The 16,327-nt window shown below is 44.4% G+C and overlaps 1 protein-coding gene across 3 annotated transcripts in view; it reads right to left on the bottom strand.

Annotated features, from left to right (window-relative positions):
- Window positions 1-1,055: 1,055 nt before the first annotated feature.
- The window catches only part of PLCB3 (phospholipase C beta 3), a 403,369-nt gene continuing 388,097 nt past the window's right edge, over window positions 1,056-16,327 (bottom strand). For 2 of the 3 annotated variants that reach the window (XM_063944960.1, XM_063944959.1), the window contains exons 23-34: window positions 14,925-15,029; window positions 14,627-14,715; window positions 14,112-14,226; window positions 12,376-12,411; window positions 11,297-11,501; window positions 10,740-10,838; window positions 9,843-9,975; window positions 9,670-9,746; window positions 9,084-9,173; window positions 8,894-8,951; window positions 2,228-2,314; window positions 1,056-1,675 (exon numbers count right to left, since the gene is read on the bottom strand). In XM_063944960.1, the coding sequence (XP_063801030.1) occupies window positions 1,445-1,675; window positions 2,228-2,314; window positions 8,894-8,951; window positions 9,084-9,173; window positions 9,670-9,746; window positions 9,843-9,975; window positions 10,740-10,838; window positions 11,297-11,501; window positions 12,376-12,411; window positions 14,112-14,226; window positions 14,627-14,715; window positions 14,925-15,029 (1,325 nt within the window). In that variant the 3' untranslated portion in view covers window positions 1,056-1,444. The remainder of the gene's footprint in view (window positions 1,676-2,227; window positions 2,315-8,893; window positions 8,952-9,083; window positions 9,174-9,669; window positions 9,747-9,842; window positions 9,976-10,739; window positions 10,839-11,296; window positions 11,502-12,375; window positions 12,412-14,111; window positions 14,227-14,626; window positions 14,716-14,924; window positions 15,030-16,327) is intronic. The other variant, XM_063944961.1, reaches the window with a different exon arrangement.

Genomic DNA, 16,327 nt, shown 5'->3' with positions numbered 1-16,327 from the left:
TGCTGCTTTTGTCAGCAGTCACATTATCAATAAATACAAGGGAACCAGTTCCATTGGCAGCCATACATGCCCACGCCATGACACTACCACCACCATGCTTCACTGATGAGGTGGTATGTTTTGGATCATGAGCAGTTCCTTTCCTTCTCCATACTCTTCTCTTCCCATCACTCTGGTACAAGTTGATCTTTGTCTCATCTGTCCATAGGATGTTGTTCCAGAACTGTAAAGGCTTTTTTAGATGTTGTTTGGCAAACTCTAATCTGGACTTCCCTGTTTTTGTGGCTCACCAATGGTTTACATCTTGGGGTGAACCCTCTATATTCACTCTTGTGAAGTCTTCTCTTGATTGTTGACTTTGACACATATACACCTACCTCCTGGAGAGTGTTATTGATCTGGGCAACTGTTGTGAAGGGGTTTTTCTTCACCAGGGAAATAATTCTTCTGTCATCCACCACAGTTGTTTTCCGTGGTCTTCCGGGTCTTTTGGTTATGCTGAGCTCTCCGGTGCATTCTTTCTTTTTAAGAATGTTCCAAACAGTTGATTTGGCCACACCTGATGTTTTTGCTATCTCTCTGATGGGTTTGTTTTGATTTTTCAGCCTGATGATGGCTTGCTTCACTGATAGTGGCAGCTCTTTGGATCTCATATTGAGAGTCGACAGCAACAGATTCCAAATGCAAATGTCACACCTGGAATCTACTCCAGACCTTTTACCTGCTTAAATGGTGATGAAATAACGAGGGAATAGCCCACTCCTGTCCATGAAAAAGCTTTTGATTCGATTGTCCCATTACTTTTGGTCCCTTAAAAAGTGGGAGGCACATATAGAAACCGTTGTAATTCCTACACCGGTCACCTGATTTGGATGTAAATACCCTCAAATTAAAGCGGAAAGTCTGCAGTTAAAGCACATCTTGTTTGTTTCATTTCCAATCCATTGTGGTCGTGTATAGAGCCCAAAATATGAGAATTGTGTCGACGTCCCAATATTTATGGACCTGACTGTAGGTACCGTGCATCCACAGTAACACAAACGATAATAAGCAGCTCACGATTTCTGCCCATTTTATTGGAGAAATAAAATGTGTGTAAAAAATACATAAAATGGGAGAATCCTGTGACACACACACACGCTCCACTTTTGCATACAACACATAACACACGCACAATGCCTCTCATACATAGTGTTGCACAAGCAGTGTCATTCTTGGGAATATGGCATCATCTCCTTCTCCTTAGTGACTATACAGTTTATTCATCCCAGGAGGAAGTTCATCACTTTGGTGTCCTCTGATTTTTGTTTGATATCAAAATAGCAGGTTTCATAATACATTTCGAGGATACTATATCAGTGGCTATGAATCCTTCTCTTTTTGAAAGGGGTGATCTTTTGAATATTTATATATATTAAAAATATAAGTTCTTGATTTTTGGGGGTCAGAGTCGAGTGGCTTCATCACTTGAGTCCTCTGGTGTTTGTAAACGATCCCCTTCATCAAGCTGTGATCCCCAGCCCCGTGTGATAGATGATGGCGTGCTGTGTGTGGATGATGGAGGCCCTGAACTGCCTCCACCCCAAGTGCATCCTTCCTCTTGCAGGTACCGTCGTACTTCCTGGGGGAGCTGACGAAACTCTGCTTGGCATTCCTCTTCCAACTGAGTCATCAGCTAGAAAAGGAAAAAAATTGACATGGGTAGTAGTAACGTGAAACAGACAGAACTGGGTATTGATTGATGCGGGCTTCGAATCTGGAAAATATAAGTCTATGGGTCTGATTCAGTCACATGCAGATGCCGATTTTATTAATACTGGGACGCACACTTGCAGCATCTTGAGACAATGTATTTCCATCTTAGAGTAGCTTTAGATGCACCATGGAAACTTACACAAGCCCTATGGCAGATGCAGTTTCTCCATGTGATCTCCTGTGTGAGCGGCTGTGTGTCTTTGTACACAGCCACACACAACAACACTCCCACAATGCGCCTACATCCACTTATCTACTCCGGTTACCTCCGTGAAACAACCACTGAATTCCACAGACCTGGCATCCATGTCTGTTCTGCGTCTCTATGCAGTAACAATCAGGAGGCATGCTCTGTGTGAATCCTGATGCATCTGCAGAAGATAAACATCAGCTGCTTGCATGACTATCAGCATAGCGTCTCACTGAATTAGGCCCCAAGAAAAAAAAGGTGTCACTAGTTTCTGACACTGACCTTTGGCTCCTCGTCCTTTATCCTCTGCAGAGTATCCTGGTGAGCAGCCAGCAACTTCTCCAGACGCTTGTTCTGTGCTTCTTCTAACTACAAAGGAAAGCGATACTAATAAAGACCACCTGTATAGGAGAACAGGCCACCTCTGGCCACAACACAAATGTTTTATTCTTATGTTATCATGTACAGTAACATAGTAACAGTTTCTGAGGTTGAAAAAAGACAATTTGTCCATCGAGTTCAACCTGTTAGTGATCTCCTACACTAAAATATTTTTAAGACTAAATTTACCTGTGGTGAATGTTTGGCCGGAAACTAAAGTACTCATTTGGTTTTTGGTTTTTACTATAGTACATGATCTATTAACCATAACCCTGTATATCCTTATCCATTTGGAATTTATCTAGCAAATTCTTAAAAGTAATGACCGAGTCCTCCATTACTACTTTCTCAGGCATGAAATTCCAAATACATATTGTCCTTACTGTGAAGAAAACTTTCCGTCTGTGTGCGAAATCTCCTATCCTCTAATCTAAGCGGGAGTCCACGTGTCCTTTTTGATTATCTTACCAAAAACAAATACCCCGCTAGCTCTGTGTATTGACCCCTTATATATTTGTAAATGTTAATCATGTCCCCTTTAATCTCCTTTTTCCAGTGTAAACATGCCTAGCCTAGCAAACCTTTCCTCATATTCTAGCTTCTCTATCCCCTTAATCAATTTGGTCGCCTGTCTCTGAAACTTTCTAGTTCCAGGATATTCTTTTTGTAGTATGGTGCCCATAATTATGCACAATGTTCGAGATGTGGCCTTACTAGTGATTTATATAATGGGAGTATAACACTCTAAGCCAGGGGTGGGCAATTATTTCAGCTGAGGGGCCACTTCACATTTCCTGTCAGTATCCGAGGGCCACAAACAAAATAGCAGCTCCCCCCACTTGCCAAAAATATAGGGACGTGGCTTCATGTGGAACGGGTGAGGGCAACAAATAATACAGATTCATATAAGGCTGCACAATAGTCTCCATTATTCAAATTGCGCCACACAGCGCCACTTACACACATTACACCAGGTAGAGCCCCTTTTACACACATTACGGCAGGTAGAGCCCCCTTTTACACATTACAGCAGGTAGAGCCCCCTTTTACACATTAACATTTTATTTAGGATAATTATTGCGCAGCAAGCAAATTATCCAGTGTCTTATAGCCCCTGGGGAAAGGTGTGACACAGTGATAGAACACGGGGGGGGGTGACACAGTGACAGAACATGGAGGAGGTGACACAGTGACAGAACACGGGGGGGGGGGGGGGGGTGACACAGTGACAGAACACGGTGGGGGTGACACAGTTACAGAACATGGGGGGTGACACCAGTGGTGTCAGAAGGCGGGTGCGGGGGTGCGACCGGCACTCGGGTGTCCCCTTTGGACGGGGTGACACCAAAGTGCCAGCTCTTCTGCTGTGACAGGAGCCGAGTGCTGCAGTGAGATAATCTCCTGCAGCACTCGGCTCCTGTCACAGATAAGAGCCGGCACACACACAGTCCAGTCTCCGGGGTCAGCCAGCATCTTTGGGGAAGCTGGACATGCCCCCGGAGCGAAAGAGAAAAGACCCACCAGGCCACGCCCCTTCTAAATTAGGTCACACCCACTTTTCGGGCGCCACGCGGCCCGAGCAGGGGGGGGGGGTGTAATAGTACAGAGTGTGCTCCGGGTGTGGTGATGCCTCTGGGCGACACGGTGACAGAACACGGTGGGGTTGACAGTGACAGAACACGGCGGGGGTGACGCAGTGACAGAACACAAGGGGGTGACACAGTGACAGAACACGGGGAGGGGGGTTATAGTGACACAGAACACGGGGGGTGTGACACAGTGACAGAACACGGGGGGGGGACAGTGACGGAACACGGGGGGGGTGACACTGTGACAGAACACGGGGATGACATGGTGACAGAACATGGGGGGGTGACACGTGACAGAACACAGGGGTGACAAGGTGACAGAACACAGGAGGGGATGGTACAGCGAGAGCTAAAGTTCTCTCCCCGCAACCTAAAAAAAGTCTGACGCCACTGCCCGCACACACAAATATACACACACTATCACACACACACACTTTCTTTCACTTTTCCCATTTACTTACTGATCTGGCTGGCAGTGGCAGGAAGGATGGATCCGTAGCAGTTTGCCTCTTGTCCCGTGTAGCCCCGCCCCCTGAGGTCCCGTGTAGCGCCCCCCCCCCCCCCCACCCCACCGACACATAGCTCCGCCCCCTTTTCGGCTGAACACAGCCGTTGTCCCTGTGGACGGGAGGAGGCTGCTACAACGCAGCAGGGGAGAGAGGCGCCGCCGGTAGCTAGGAGGTACTGCAGTGCACAGCAATGACAAGCAGCTCAGCCGGTCGGGCCGCTTGTCATTACTCGCTGGTGGGAGGCAGTGGGCCGGGCAGGATCGGTTTGCGGGCCGTATTTTGCCCACCCCTACTCTAAGCCCTTGTACCAATTCCCCCCCGCTTAATGCATGCTAATACCTTGTTTGCCTTTTTTGCTGCATTCCTACTTTGGGTACTACTGTAAAGTTTGTTATCTATATGAACACCTCAGTCTTTTTCCAGTACATAATCCCCTAGTTTCTCCCCAATTAGTATGTAGGTAGTGTTCTTATTCTTGCTACCGAAATGTATTACCTTACATTTGTCTATATTGAACCTCATCCTCCATTTTGAAGCCCATGCTTCCAGTTTGCATAAGTCGTTCTGAAGAGAACCAGCATCCTCCACTGAATTTATAACCTTACACAGTTTGGTATCGTCTACAAAAATTTACACTGTGCTCTTTAGACCTACTTCTAGATCATTAATTAAAATGTTGAACAATAGTGGTCCAAGTACAGACCCTTGTGGCACACCACTGAGTACCTCAGTCCATTTTGAAAAAGTTCCGTTTACCACCACTTGCTGCTCCCTTTTATCCAACCAATTACTCACCCAAGTGCATAATGTGCTCCCGAGCCCAAGTTCTCTTAACTTGTAGATAAGTCTCATGTGAGGGACTGTATCGAAAGCTTTAGCAAGGTCTAAAAAGATGACATCCACCTCTTTACCCTAATCTAGGTTTGCACTTACGGTTTCATAAAAGCCTATTAGGTTAGTTTCACGTGATCTATCCTTCACAAATCCATGTTGGTTCATATTAATGACCTTATTGGTTTCAAGGATCTCCTGTATTCTATCACTTAAAATACCTTCCAGTACTTTCCCCACTATAGATGTAAGACTTACTGGTCTGCAATTACCCGGTTCAGATTTACTTCCCTTTTTAAAAATTGGCACTACTTTCGCTATACACCAGTCTTTGGGAACCATGACTGATGTAAGTGAGTCAATGAAAATCAAATATAAGGGTCTTGCTAATTTGAAGTGAAGTTCCATGAGAACCCTTGGGTGAATTCCGTCGGGACCAGGTGATTTATTAATCTTAATTTTTTTTAAATCGCTCACAGACTACTTCCTCACTCAAATAAGCACTTAGCAGTGGGACATTCTCATTGCTGAAGTTATACATCAATCCAGCCATCTAGTCCTGTTTAATTTTTCCGCTATGTCAATGTTGTCTTTGATTAGGACGTCCAACTTGCCTTTTAACGGGCCTATAGTCACTCTCTTTAATCTTTTACTGTTGATGTATTTAAAACAGTAAGCAACTTTGTTTTCAGTTAGCTTGTCACACCTGCTTAAACACATTATGGTAAATTCATATGGCACAGCTACCTGCATGGGGTGCTACAGTGATGCAGGAATAGTCCCCGGAGTTGGAAACTCACTGTGGGACTCAGGAGTCTAAAGGTCCATACACAAGGTGAGATTCGGGCTATGCCCGATTCTCACTATGCGACATGGACGGTGGTCGGTATCGCAAGCAAAGATGACTGTGCTTGCGATGCCGATTTTGTCTAAGTGACAATTTTGACTATCTCTTACACGAGATAGTCAAAATTGACTTGCCTACACAGTCTATTTGTTCTTGCGATGTCGATCCCACGGGACCGCGCATCAGCATCGCAAGCTGTGTACACACGGTGCAATATGCACTAACTTTCCTTATGATTTTGACTATATAGTCAAAATCGTAAGAAAAGTTAAGTGTATATCGCACCGTGTGTACACACCTTAACATAGATACAGTATATGAAAAAGGCTTCTATCAATGACAGCAATTTTCAGTTTGATTACATAGACTTTACTTGGAGAATGCAGTCATTTATAGATAGAAAGGGAGAACTACTGTATAGAAGAGAAAGGGAGAACTGGAGAGGAAGGAATGTCAGGAAGACATTTTTAAAGTGGTACTGCAGCTGCTTGTGGGTGGGCAAACACTACTCCAAGCAGCTGACAGTGGATGGCCAATCACTGTACTCCAAGCAACTCTCAGTGGGTGGGCAATCACTGTACTCCAAGCAGCTAACAGTGGGTGGGCAATACCTGTACTCCTAGCACCTGACAGTTGGTGGGCAATACCTGTATTCCAAGCAGCTGAAAGTGGGTGGGCAATCACTGTACTGCAAGCAGCTGACAGTGGGTGGGCAATCACTGTACTCCAGGCAACAGACAGTGGGTGGGCAATCACTGTACTCCAAGCAACAGACAGTGGGTGGGCAATCACTGTACTCCAGGCAACAGACAGTGGGTGGGCAATCACTGTACTCCAAGCAACAGACAGTGGGTGGGCAATCATTGTACTCCAAGCAACTGACAGTGGGTGGCAATCACTGTACGTCAAGCAACTGACAGTGGGTGGGCAATCATTGTACTCCAAGCAACAGACAGTGGGTGGGCAATCACTGTACTCCAAGTAGCAGATAGTGGGTGGGCAATCATTGTACTCCAAGCAGCTGACAGTGGGTGGGCAATACCTGTACTCCCAAGCAGCTGACAGTGGGTGGGCAATACCTGTACTCCCAAGAAGCTGACAGTGGGTGGGCAATACCTGTACTCCAAGCAGCTGACAGTGGCTTATGTGGGAAGGGTTTGGGGTGGTTTCTAACAAGTGAGTGATCTTTGCCAGGACCCTACTGCAAGAAGCTAATGGGCATGGTTGTGAGTCAGATGCAGGATGCAGCCCCTGGTCATCCCACTAGGCAGAAGCTGTCTATATACATACAAGATGGCAAAAATACAGACATACAGTCTTTTGCCAAGGAATTAATATAAAGTTGCAGATAAAGCGCAACGATGAATGTCGTAGGAAACACGTATCGGACCTGTCCTTTCCCTTTCACACAAACTGCGCTCTCTTCCCTTACTTTGCTTGTAGTGTAGTAGTCGCTTGCCAGAGGAAACCCATTGGGGAACATACAAACTCTACACAGATGGGCCATGGCTGGAAACTGAACTCATGACCTCAGTACTGTGCTAACCACTATACCATTCATACTTTCCATGTTAAAATACAGTTCTGCATCTTTAATAATAAATACACTATGTAGACAAAAGTGATTGGACACTGACCGCTAATAGATCACATTGGAAAGTTATGTAAAATATGTTCTGGTAGGTCTATAGACCTACCAGAACATATATTACATAACTTTCCAATGTGGTTTCCTTCTTTTGTTTTGTGTTTTATGTTTTCTTGTATGTTGATCCTTAGGTGGATTAGTGGATACTAAACTTATCTTAACTACTTAGAATAAACATTATATTTTAATACTTATCATGTTTACATAAACATACATAAGAGTGCACCCACACAAGAGTCTTTTGTAATTAATTTGTTCTGGTCTCCTGTCTGACTCTGGGTGCACCACCAGATTTGTCATTAGAGAATTTCTCTTTAAACAGTTAAAACTGGTCTGAATTATATTATATATATTATATACTTAATTTGCTAAGACCGATGCAAAATCACAAACCTTTCTTTTAGCAAACAGTACAATGATTATTGCAGACACCCTTCTTGGCAAACTGTCCACAAGTTCCTGGACAACAGCAGGCAGTATGTTTTGGCAATCTGTCTTAAGTACAGTGACCAACTGCGACACTTAAGAAGGTTGAGTCGGCCTACAACGCACCCATCGCTCCAATTCGTCCCAGAGATTAAGATCTGGACCAGTCCATCCGGGTTACTGAATTTTCTGTATACCAGTCCAGTCTCACCCTTGAAACATGACATTGCACAGCCTACGGTGATCCCCTTTTCAAACTCAGGGGCAGATGTATTAAGCCTGGATAAGGGATAAAGAAGTGATTAAGCAGTGATAAGTGCAAGGTGATAACACACCAGCTAGTCAGCTCCTAACTCTCATTTTTCAAATGCGTAATGACTGGCTGGTGCGTTAGCACCTTGCACTTATCACTGCTTTATCATTCTTCATCCCTTCTCCAGGATAATACATCTGCCCCCCTGTTAGCGCCATTCCATTATCAAATGATCTACTTAGTGCCTATCTACCCGTTTTATACCTTTACAAACACGTGTCTGCTGCAGAAGCAAACCATCCGCTTGCGCGTGGGGGTTGGTAGATGCTTGGTGTCCAATCAATTTTGTCTACATAGTGTGGGTGTGACAGGTGATATTTGCCCTACAATTTATACACCTTTTCTATATAGATACATATTCCCAAACTCATCACATAAAAGTTGCAATGTCTGAGGCCACTTACACTGCGTATAAAGTTCACTGACTCATTGATGTGACGTCTGTTGATCTCTGTAAGTTCTCTGCAAGAAAATATAAAGTGATACGTTGATGGGTAGGATAAATTGTGTGAGTGAATTATGAGTAGGACAGAATATTAGGGAAGCAGGTTAGGTGAATATAGAGAGTAGATGTTTCGAAGATCTTCCACTAACCCTTCTTTCTTTTGCCGATCTCGTGATTTGGCCTCAGTGATGCTGTTATGTCTCTTTCTGTCTAGGATCTTCTGTAGTTCTTTCTTCTCCCTAGTGAGACATGGGCACAGGTGTGATGGTCATTCTGATGAACCCTCCCTATCTCCCTCCTCTTTATCCTACCAAGCAAGACAGTATTTTTCTCATGCATCATGATTTATCTTAACCATCTCTCTCTAGACACCACAGTGCATGTCCCGACCCCCCAATGCTGACCTGATACAGCTGACCTGTAATTTGCACTCTCACTTTTATCCATCAATCGAACACATGCAGTGGTCTTGGGATACAGTGATATTGCCGCCAGTCGGGATCCCGGCGGTCAGGATACCAACGTTGGAATCCGGACCACTGACAATGCCGACAGCCAGAACTCAGGCTAACTGAGGCTATTCCCACTCGTGGGTGTCCGAGCTCGCAGAGTGGCGAGCGCATTGAGCCCACAAGGGGCAAGCTACCGCTCGCCCCGAGGTCGGCATTTGGGCGGCCAGGATCCATAGCATACCCGGCATCTTCTATTGGTTAGAGGTTTATTGACACAACTTACTTTTCGTTGATCTCTTTTAACTTCTTGAGCTGTGCAGAATGACAAGACTGGGCCACATCCTGGAGCTTCTGAACAGCCTGGAGGCAGAGGCAGACAAACACCTATTGTTAGACACCAACCAATGTAGTTGTGGTCCGCAGAATGGCCATCCATGAGATCAGGGTATGAAATACCTGCTGAAGGTGGATGTGTTTGATTTTCCTTTCTTGTTCATGCTGAAGTTCTCTCATCTCCAGCAGGCGTCTCTGCTGCTCTCCCTGTAGATCCATTAGCTTCTTTTGCTGCTCTTCTTGCTCAGAATATGAACTGCAGCCATACAGCAACAGCTGGTTAATAGCACAGATACAGGCAGATATGCAGAGCGATATATATAACTCGCACATAATTATTATCTTATTAGACTTAATCAGTGCAGAGTATGGAGTGACGTAACCTCAGCACTTCTAATGGGAGTGTTCAATATGCAGAATCACATAACAAAAGGCAAAGCTGGGTCTTTATAACAAAAAGTGTAAGAGGTTTATTTATCTCATTTACATACTGCAGCAGCATCTTACCAGGTGACAGGAGGAGGAGAACCTCACAGCCACCTTGACAAGTTGTGTGACATGCACAGTGCAGAGCTGAGAAAATGTGAACCTTCATGTGCATGGAATAATAAGCGATTTAACCTTTTATTGTCAAATCCGGACTTTGCAGTCATATTAGTGATTCAGGTCATGGAGCCATAACTTGTACTACAGTTTGAGTATCCCTTATCCAAAATGCTTGGGACCAGAGGTATTTTGGATATCGGATTTTTCCGTATTTTGGAATAATTAGATACCATAATGAGATATCATGGTGATGGTGGGACCTAAATCTAAGCACAGAATGCATTTATGTTACATATACACCTTATACACACAGCCTGAAGGTCATTTTAGCCAATATTATTAATAACTTTGTGTATTAAACAAAGTTTGTGTACATTGAGCCATCAAAAAACAAAGGTTTTACTATCTCACTCAAAAAAGTCTGTATTTCGGAATATTCCGTATTTCGGAATATTTGGATATGGGATACTCAACCTGTTTATGGTGTCACAGTGTCCTCCATTGTAAACAATACTCTTGCTGGCACAAAGTGTATCCACATTCCCTGCTAGAACACAGCATTGCCTAACAGAACTTAAATAATATGGATTAGTCCTCAGTAAAGTAACCGGCACATACACACGTTGATTGCAGATTCAGAATTTACACGAAGTCTATATATTTCACTATGACACAATACTGAGAACCATAGGCCTAATTCAGATCTGATGGCAGCAGCAAATTTGTTAGCTAATGGACAAAACCATGTGCACTGCAGGGGGGGGGGGGGGGGGGGGGGCAGATATAACATGTGCAGAGAGAGTTAGATTTGAGTGGGTTATTTTGTTTCTGTGCAGGGTAAATACTGGCTGTTTTATTTTTACACTGCAATTTAGATTTCAGTTTGAACATACCACACCCAAATCTAACTCTCTCTGCACGTTATATCTGCCCCCCCTGCACTGCACATGGTTTTGCCCATTAGCTAACAAGTCTGCTCCTGCGATCAGATCTGAATTAGGCCCATGTTACATGTTACTAATGGTACTCACTCTTGTTCTCCTTTATTGCTTTTTCCAAACATCTTCCTTCGGATGCTCTGCAGCTGTATGACTCTGCTGTTCTGCTCTTTGCAGAGAGAGGACACCTTGCGCAGGTGTTTGCGGTGCATATGGCGCAATTCCCTGTACTGTCTGCAAAGCAGCTTCACAAAGCTTTTCTGTAACTTCAGCTCTTCTAAAGAAGGGGCCTGCACGTCTGAGTATGGTAAGGAGAGAATGGTATATTAGTATTACTAACATAGGCTGGAGTTAGAGTGCTTGTACACACTGGTAAGGAAGGGGCCTGCACATCTGAGTATGGTAAGGAGAGAATGGTACATTTGTATCAGTAATAGAATCTAGAATAGTATCACTAATAGAATAGGGTGCTTGTACACACTGGTAAGGAAGGGGCCTGCACATCTGAGTATGGTAAGGAGAGAATGGTACATTTGTATCAGTAATAGAATCTAGAATAGTATCACTAATAGAATAGGGTGCTTGTACACACTGGTAAGGAAAGGACTGAACATCTGAGTATGGTGAGAAGACAGAATTAGTGTTCCAGCTAGGAAGCAGGCAGGGCACAGGGGTGCGGCTGGCTGGGAGTGAGGTGCGGCCCTGCCGGCGTCACTACTGGGGTGTGGTACAGCCCTGTCAGCATCACAGATGGAGGCGTGCCCGGCCACCAACGTCACTAATGGGGGCATGCTCTGCACTTACAGTGCTGGGCTTCCCCTAACCTCTCCCCTTAATGTGAATAGATTCCATGCACTTGGCATCTATTCACCCAGTGGCGGCACAGCAACATCAGGCTGTTTTAGCAGGGAGCTGGTAAAAGGGCAGGGCACATTTTGCCCTTTAAAAATCGGGAAATTGGGAAGAGCATGCTAAAACAGCCTAGTGAAGACAAGAGAAAGGTGCACTAGTATTAGTGGTGCCGGCTGGAATTAGGGTGCTTGTGCATGCTGGTAAGGAAGGGGCCTGCACGTCTGAGAATTAAAAGGAGAGAGAATGGTACATTAGTACTGGTAACACAGGCTGGAGTTAGGGTGCTCGTACATGCTGGTAATGACAGTATCTCTCATTACCTGTCAGTATGCCTGCTATAAGGCCATCCCGGTGAACTGAGGAGAAAAAGAGACAATATAAATATGTACATTTATTAGCACAGTTCCCTATATACAGTAACACTGCCTACCACCCCTGAGAACTAGAACATAAAGTGTAGGTTATATATACAGTAACACTGCCTGCCACCCCTGAGAACTACGTAGAACATAAAATGTGTAGGTTATATACACAGTAACACTGCCCGCAACCCCTGAGAACTAGAACATAAAATGTGTAGGTTATATATACAGTAACACTGCCTGCCACCCCTGAGAACTACATAGAACATAAAATGTGTAGGTTATATACACAGCAACACTGCCCACAACCCCTGAGAACTAGAACATAAAATGTGTAGGTTATATATACAGTAACACTGCCTGCCACCCCTGAGAACTACATAGAACATAAAATGTGTAGGTTATATACACAGCAACACTGCCCACAACCCCTGAGAACTAGAACATAAAATGTATAGTTTATATATACAGTAACACTGCCTGCCACCCCATAGAACTAGAACACTGAGAACTACATACAGTAACACTGCCTGCCACCTCTGAGAACTAGACCACTGAGAACTACATACAGTAACACTGCCTGCCACCTCTGAGAACTACATACAGTAACACTGTCTGCCACCTCTAAGAACTAGAACACTGAGAACTATATACAGTAACACTGCCTGCCACCCCTGAGAACTAGAACACTGGGAACTACATACAGTAACACTGCCTGCCACCTCTGAGAACTACATACAGTAACACTGTCTGCCACCTCTAAGAACTAGAACACTGAGAACTATATACAGTAACACTGCCTGCCACCCCTGAGAACTAGAACACTGGGAACTACATACAGTAACACTGCCTGCCACCCCATAGAACTAGAACGCTGAGAACTACATACAGTAACACTGCCTGCCACCTCTGAGAACTAGAACACTGAGAACTACATACAGTAACACTGCCTGCCACCCCTGAGAACTAGAACACTGAGAACTATATACAGTAACACTGCCTGCCACCCCTGAGAACCAGAACACTGAGAACTACATACAGTAACACTGCCTGCCACCCCTGAGAACCAGAACACTGAGAACTACATACAGTAACACTGCCTGCCACCCCTGAGAACTAGAACACTGAGAACTGCATACAGTAACACTGCCTGCCACCCCTGAGAACTAGAACACAGAATGTGTGGGTTAGCAATATACCACATATACAGGGTTACTGGTAATCACCAGCTATTACTACATTTACAACATATGTTTTTTCTTTCAGTTACTGGATATATCAACAAAACCAGGGAACATCATCCAAAGCATCAGAGATCCTCTTTAATGGACAAATAAATTGCTGATACATGGTTTATTAAAGTTGAACCTGTGTAAAACTTGGCAGGGCATTCCCTGTTACAACTCACAGGTGCAGAGCATTTTAGCTATATTTCTTATACATGACACCATACACATGGGAGTGAGTTATCGGTAATATAACACTGTACTAAAAGTTAGTTTGCTTGTTCATTTAGTGCAACCCATAACTGCAATGTCCTGGAATCTGTACTATGAAATGACACTGTTCAGTGAGGCCTGCCATGATGTCTGTGAGTATGAGCAGCAGGCACGGTGGTGCAGTGTATAGTGACACTGCACAGGTACTGCAGGTAGCAGTGTCATTCTATCACATCATTGGCACACACTGCATACCTGGTGGTGACACTGGGGTGATAGATAGTTTCTTGGTCCCAACAGGTATCTGTGGAGAGGCAAATGGCGTTTCTGGCTTTTTCCGCTCTTGTGGTTTCTCTGCGTTGTTGGGCTGCTTTAAATACAGAAGAACAAATGTTACGATCCAGGACAATGTAAGATGTGTGTTATCTCTGGAAGGTTAAGAGAGAGGTGCAGTGCTCCCAGTGGAGAGAGGCTGCACAACCTATTCCTCCCAGGCTGCTGCTGACCCACAATTCCCAGCAGTAGATACCAGCCATCTATAGTGGAACTTATAGTTGAGAACAGGTGGAGCCCTGTATAGAGAAAAGGGTATAGTGACACTAGGAAGGTGCAGACTCTGATAGCAGAGAGTACATGATCACATGTGCATATGGCTTTCTATAAGAAGGTGTGCAAGTGGGGATCAGAAACATAGAATGCTGTAAGTGATGTACCCAGATTTATCCCATTGGCCATATCTGTCACAGTAGAAGGATAAGTGTGTGCTATACCTCACTGTCTCCAATTAGAGCCACAAGTTTCTTTGCCCTCTCATCCAGACTGGCATGTTGGATGGGGTTAATCAGAGCTCTGATGTACTCTGGGGAGGATAAAGTTAGTGGTTATCATTAGACAGCACAAGAAATAACTAACAATGAGAAGATGAGCCAGAAATATAAAACGAGTTGAGAGTCATGATCTAGAGGTGATAATATGAGACAGATGAGAGGATACTTATTGCATAAAGAATAGAAAGAGAACACAGGCTTATATTAGAGATCTCGCAGACAAAGTGTGATAATTGCTCACCTTGGTGATCATCAGGAATATAATCATTTGCTTCAGTGTATACAAGCAGTGCCGGGAGACACAGAGGCTGATTAATCTCATTCCTGAGACAGATGTAGTGATAACCTGGCAGGAAAAGACCGGAGATATATGTTGTAGGAAACAGAGAAATATACGTTATGGTAAGAACTTACTGTTGATAACGGTATTTCTCCTAAGTCCACAGGATAACATTGGTGCAAATCCGCTGTCGTCATATCCCAAACTGTCAAAGCTTTCGGCCTCCCAGCATGCAACGGGCCCATCCATATATCCCTATATCCCCGCCACCTGGCTCAGGCAAATCAGTTGTTTTTCCAAAGCTCAAGGCAGGAGCATCATAGAAAGCCCCAAATCAGGCGAGAAGAACACACATGCACACCCTTCCGTACAAGAAGGAAGAGGTTAGTGAGTAAAAGGATCCTTAAATCAGGTGCGTCAGGGTGGGATCCCTGTGGACTTAGGAGAAATACTGTTATCAACGGTAAGTTCTTACCATAACATATATTTCTCCGGCAGGGTCCACAGGTTATCCACAGGATAACATTGGGATGTCCCAAAGCAATTTAGTGGTGGGGACGCTCCTGATTGGACAGGAGAATCCTTCACCCGAATTCAGCGACCTGAGAGGCAAAGGTATCAAAGGCATAATGTCTAATGAATGTGTTAATGGAGACCATGTGTCTACCTAACATATCTATTCTGCTGAAGCAGCACATTGCGCTGCCCTTAATGGACCTACCTTACAAGTAGAATGAGCAGAGACATTAGCCGGAACAGGGAGATCAGCTTGAGAGTATGCTTCTGAAATTTTCATCCGAAGCCACTTCGCCAGTGTCTGCTTATCAGCAGGCCATCCTCTCTTGTGAAATCCGTACAGAACGAAGAGAGTATATGTCTTTCTGATGGCACTGGTACGATCCACGTAGATCCTTAAGGCATGGACTATGTTCAACATTGCATCTCCAGCAGAAAAGTCCGGCCCCTGGAAGACCGAGACTACAATTTCTTTGTTAAGGTGGAATTTAGAAACCACTTTAGGAAGATATCCAGATTTGGTTCTAAGAACCGCTCTATATGGATAAAAATCAGAAATGGAGGGCGACATAACAATGCCCCTAAATCTGAAATTCTTCTAACTGAAGCAATAGTCAGTAGAAAGAGAACTTTAGCTGTCAACCATTTAAGAACCAATCTTTAAAGTGGTTCAAATGGGACAACCTGAAGGGCCTTTAGGACTAGACTTAAGTCCCAAGGCACTGTAGGAGGAACAAAAGGAAGTTGAATGTGCAGCATTCCCTGGAAAAAAGTGTGCACATCCTGCAGGTTAGCAATTTCCTCTTGGAATCATACAATCAATTCTGACACTTGTACTCTCAAGGAAG

Source organism: Pseudophryne corroboree, chromosome 11 (genome assembly GCF_028390025.1).
Source record: "Pseudophryne corroboree isolate aPseCor3 chromosome 11, aPseCor3.hap2, whole genome shotgun sequence".
Lineage (NCBI taxonomy): Eukaryota > Metazoa > Chordata > Amphibia > Anura > Myobatrachidae > Pseudophryne > Pseudophryne corroboree.
This window is presented reverse-complemented; position numbering and strand designations above follow the sequence as displayed.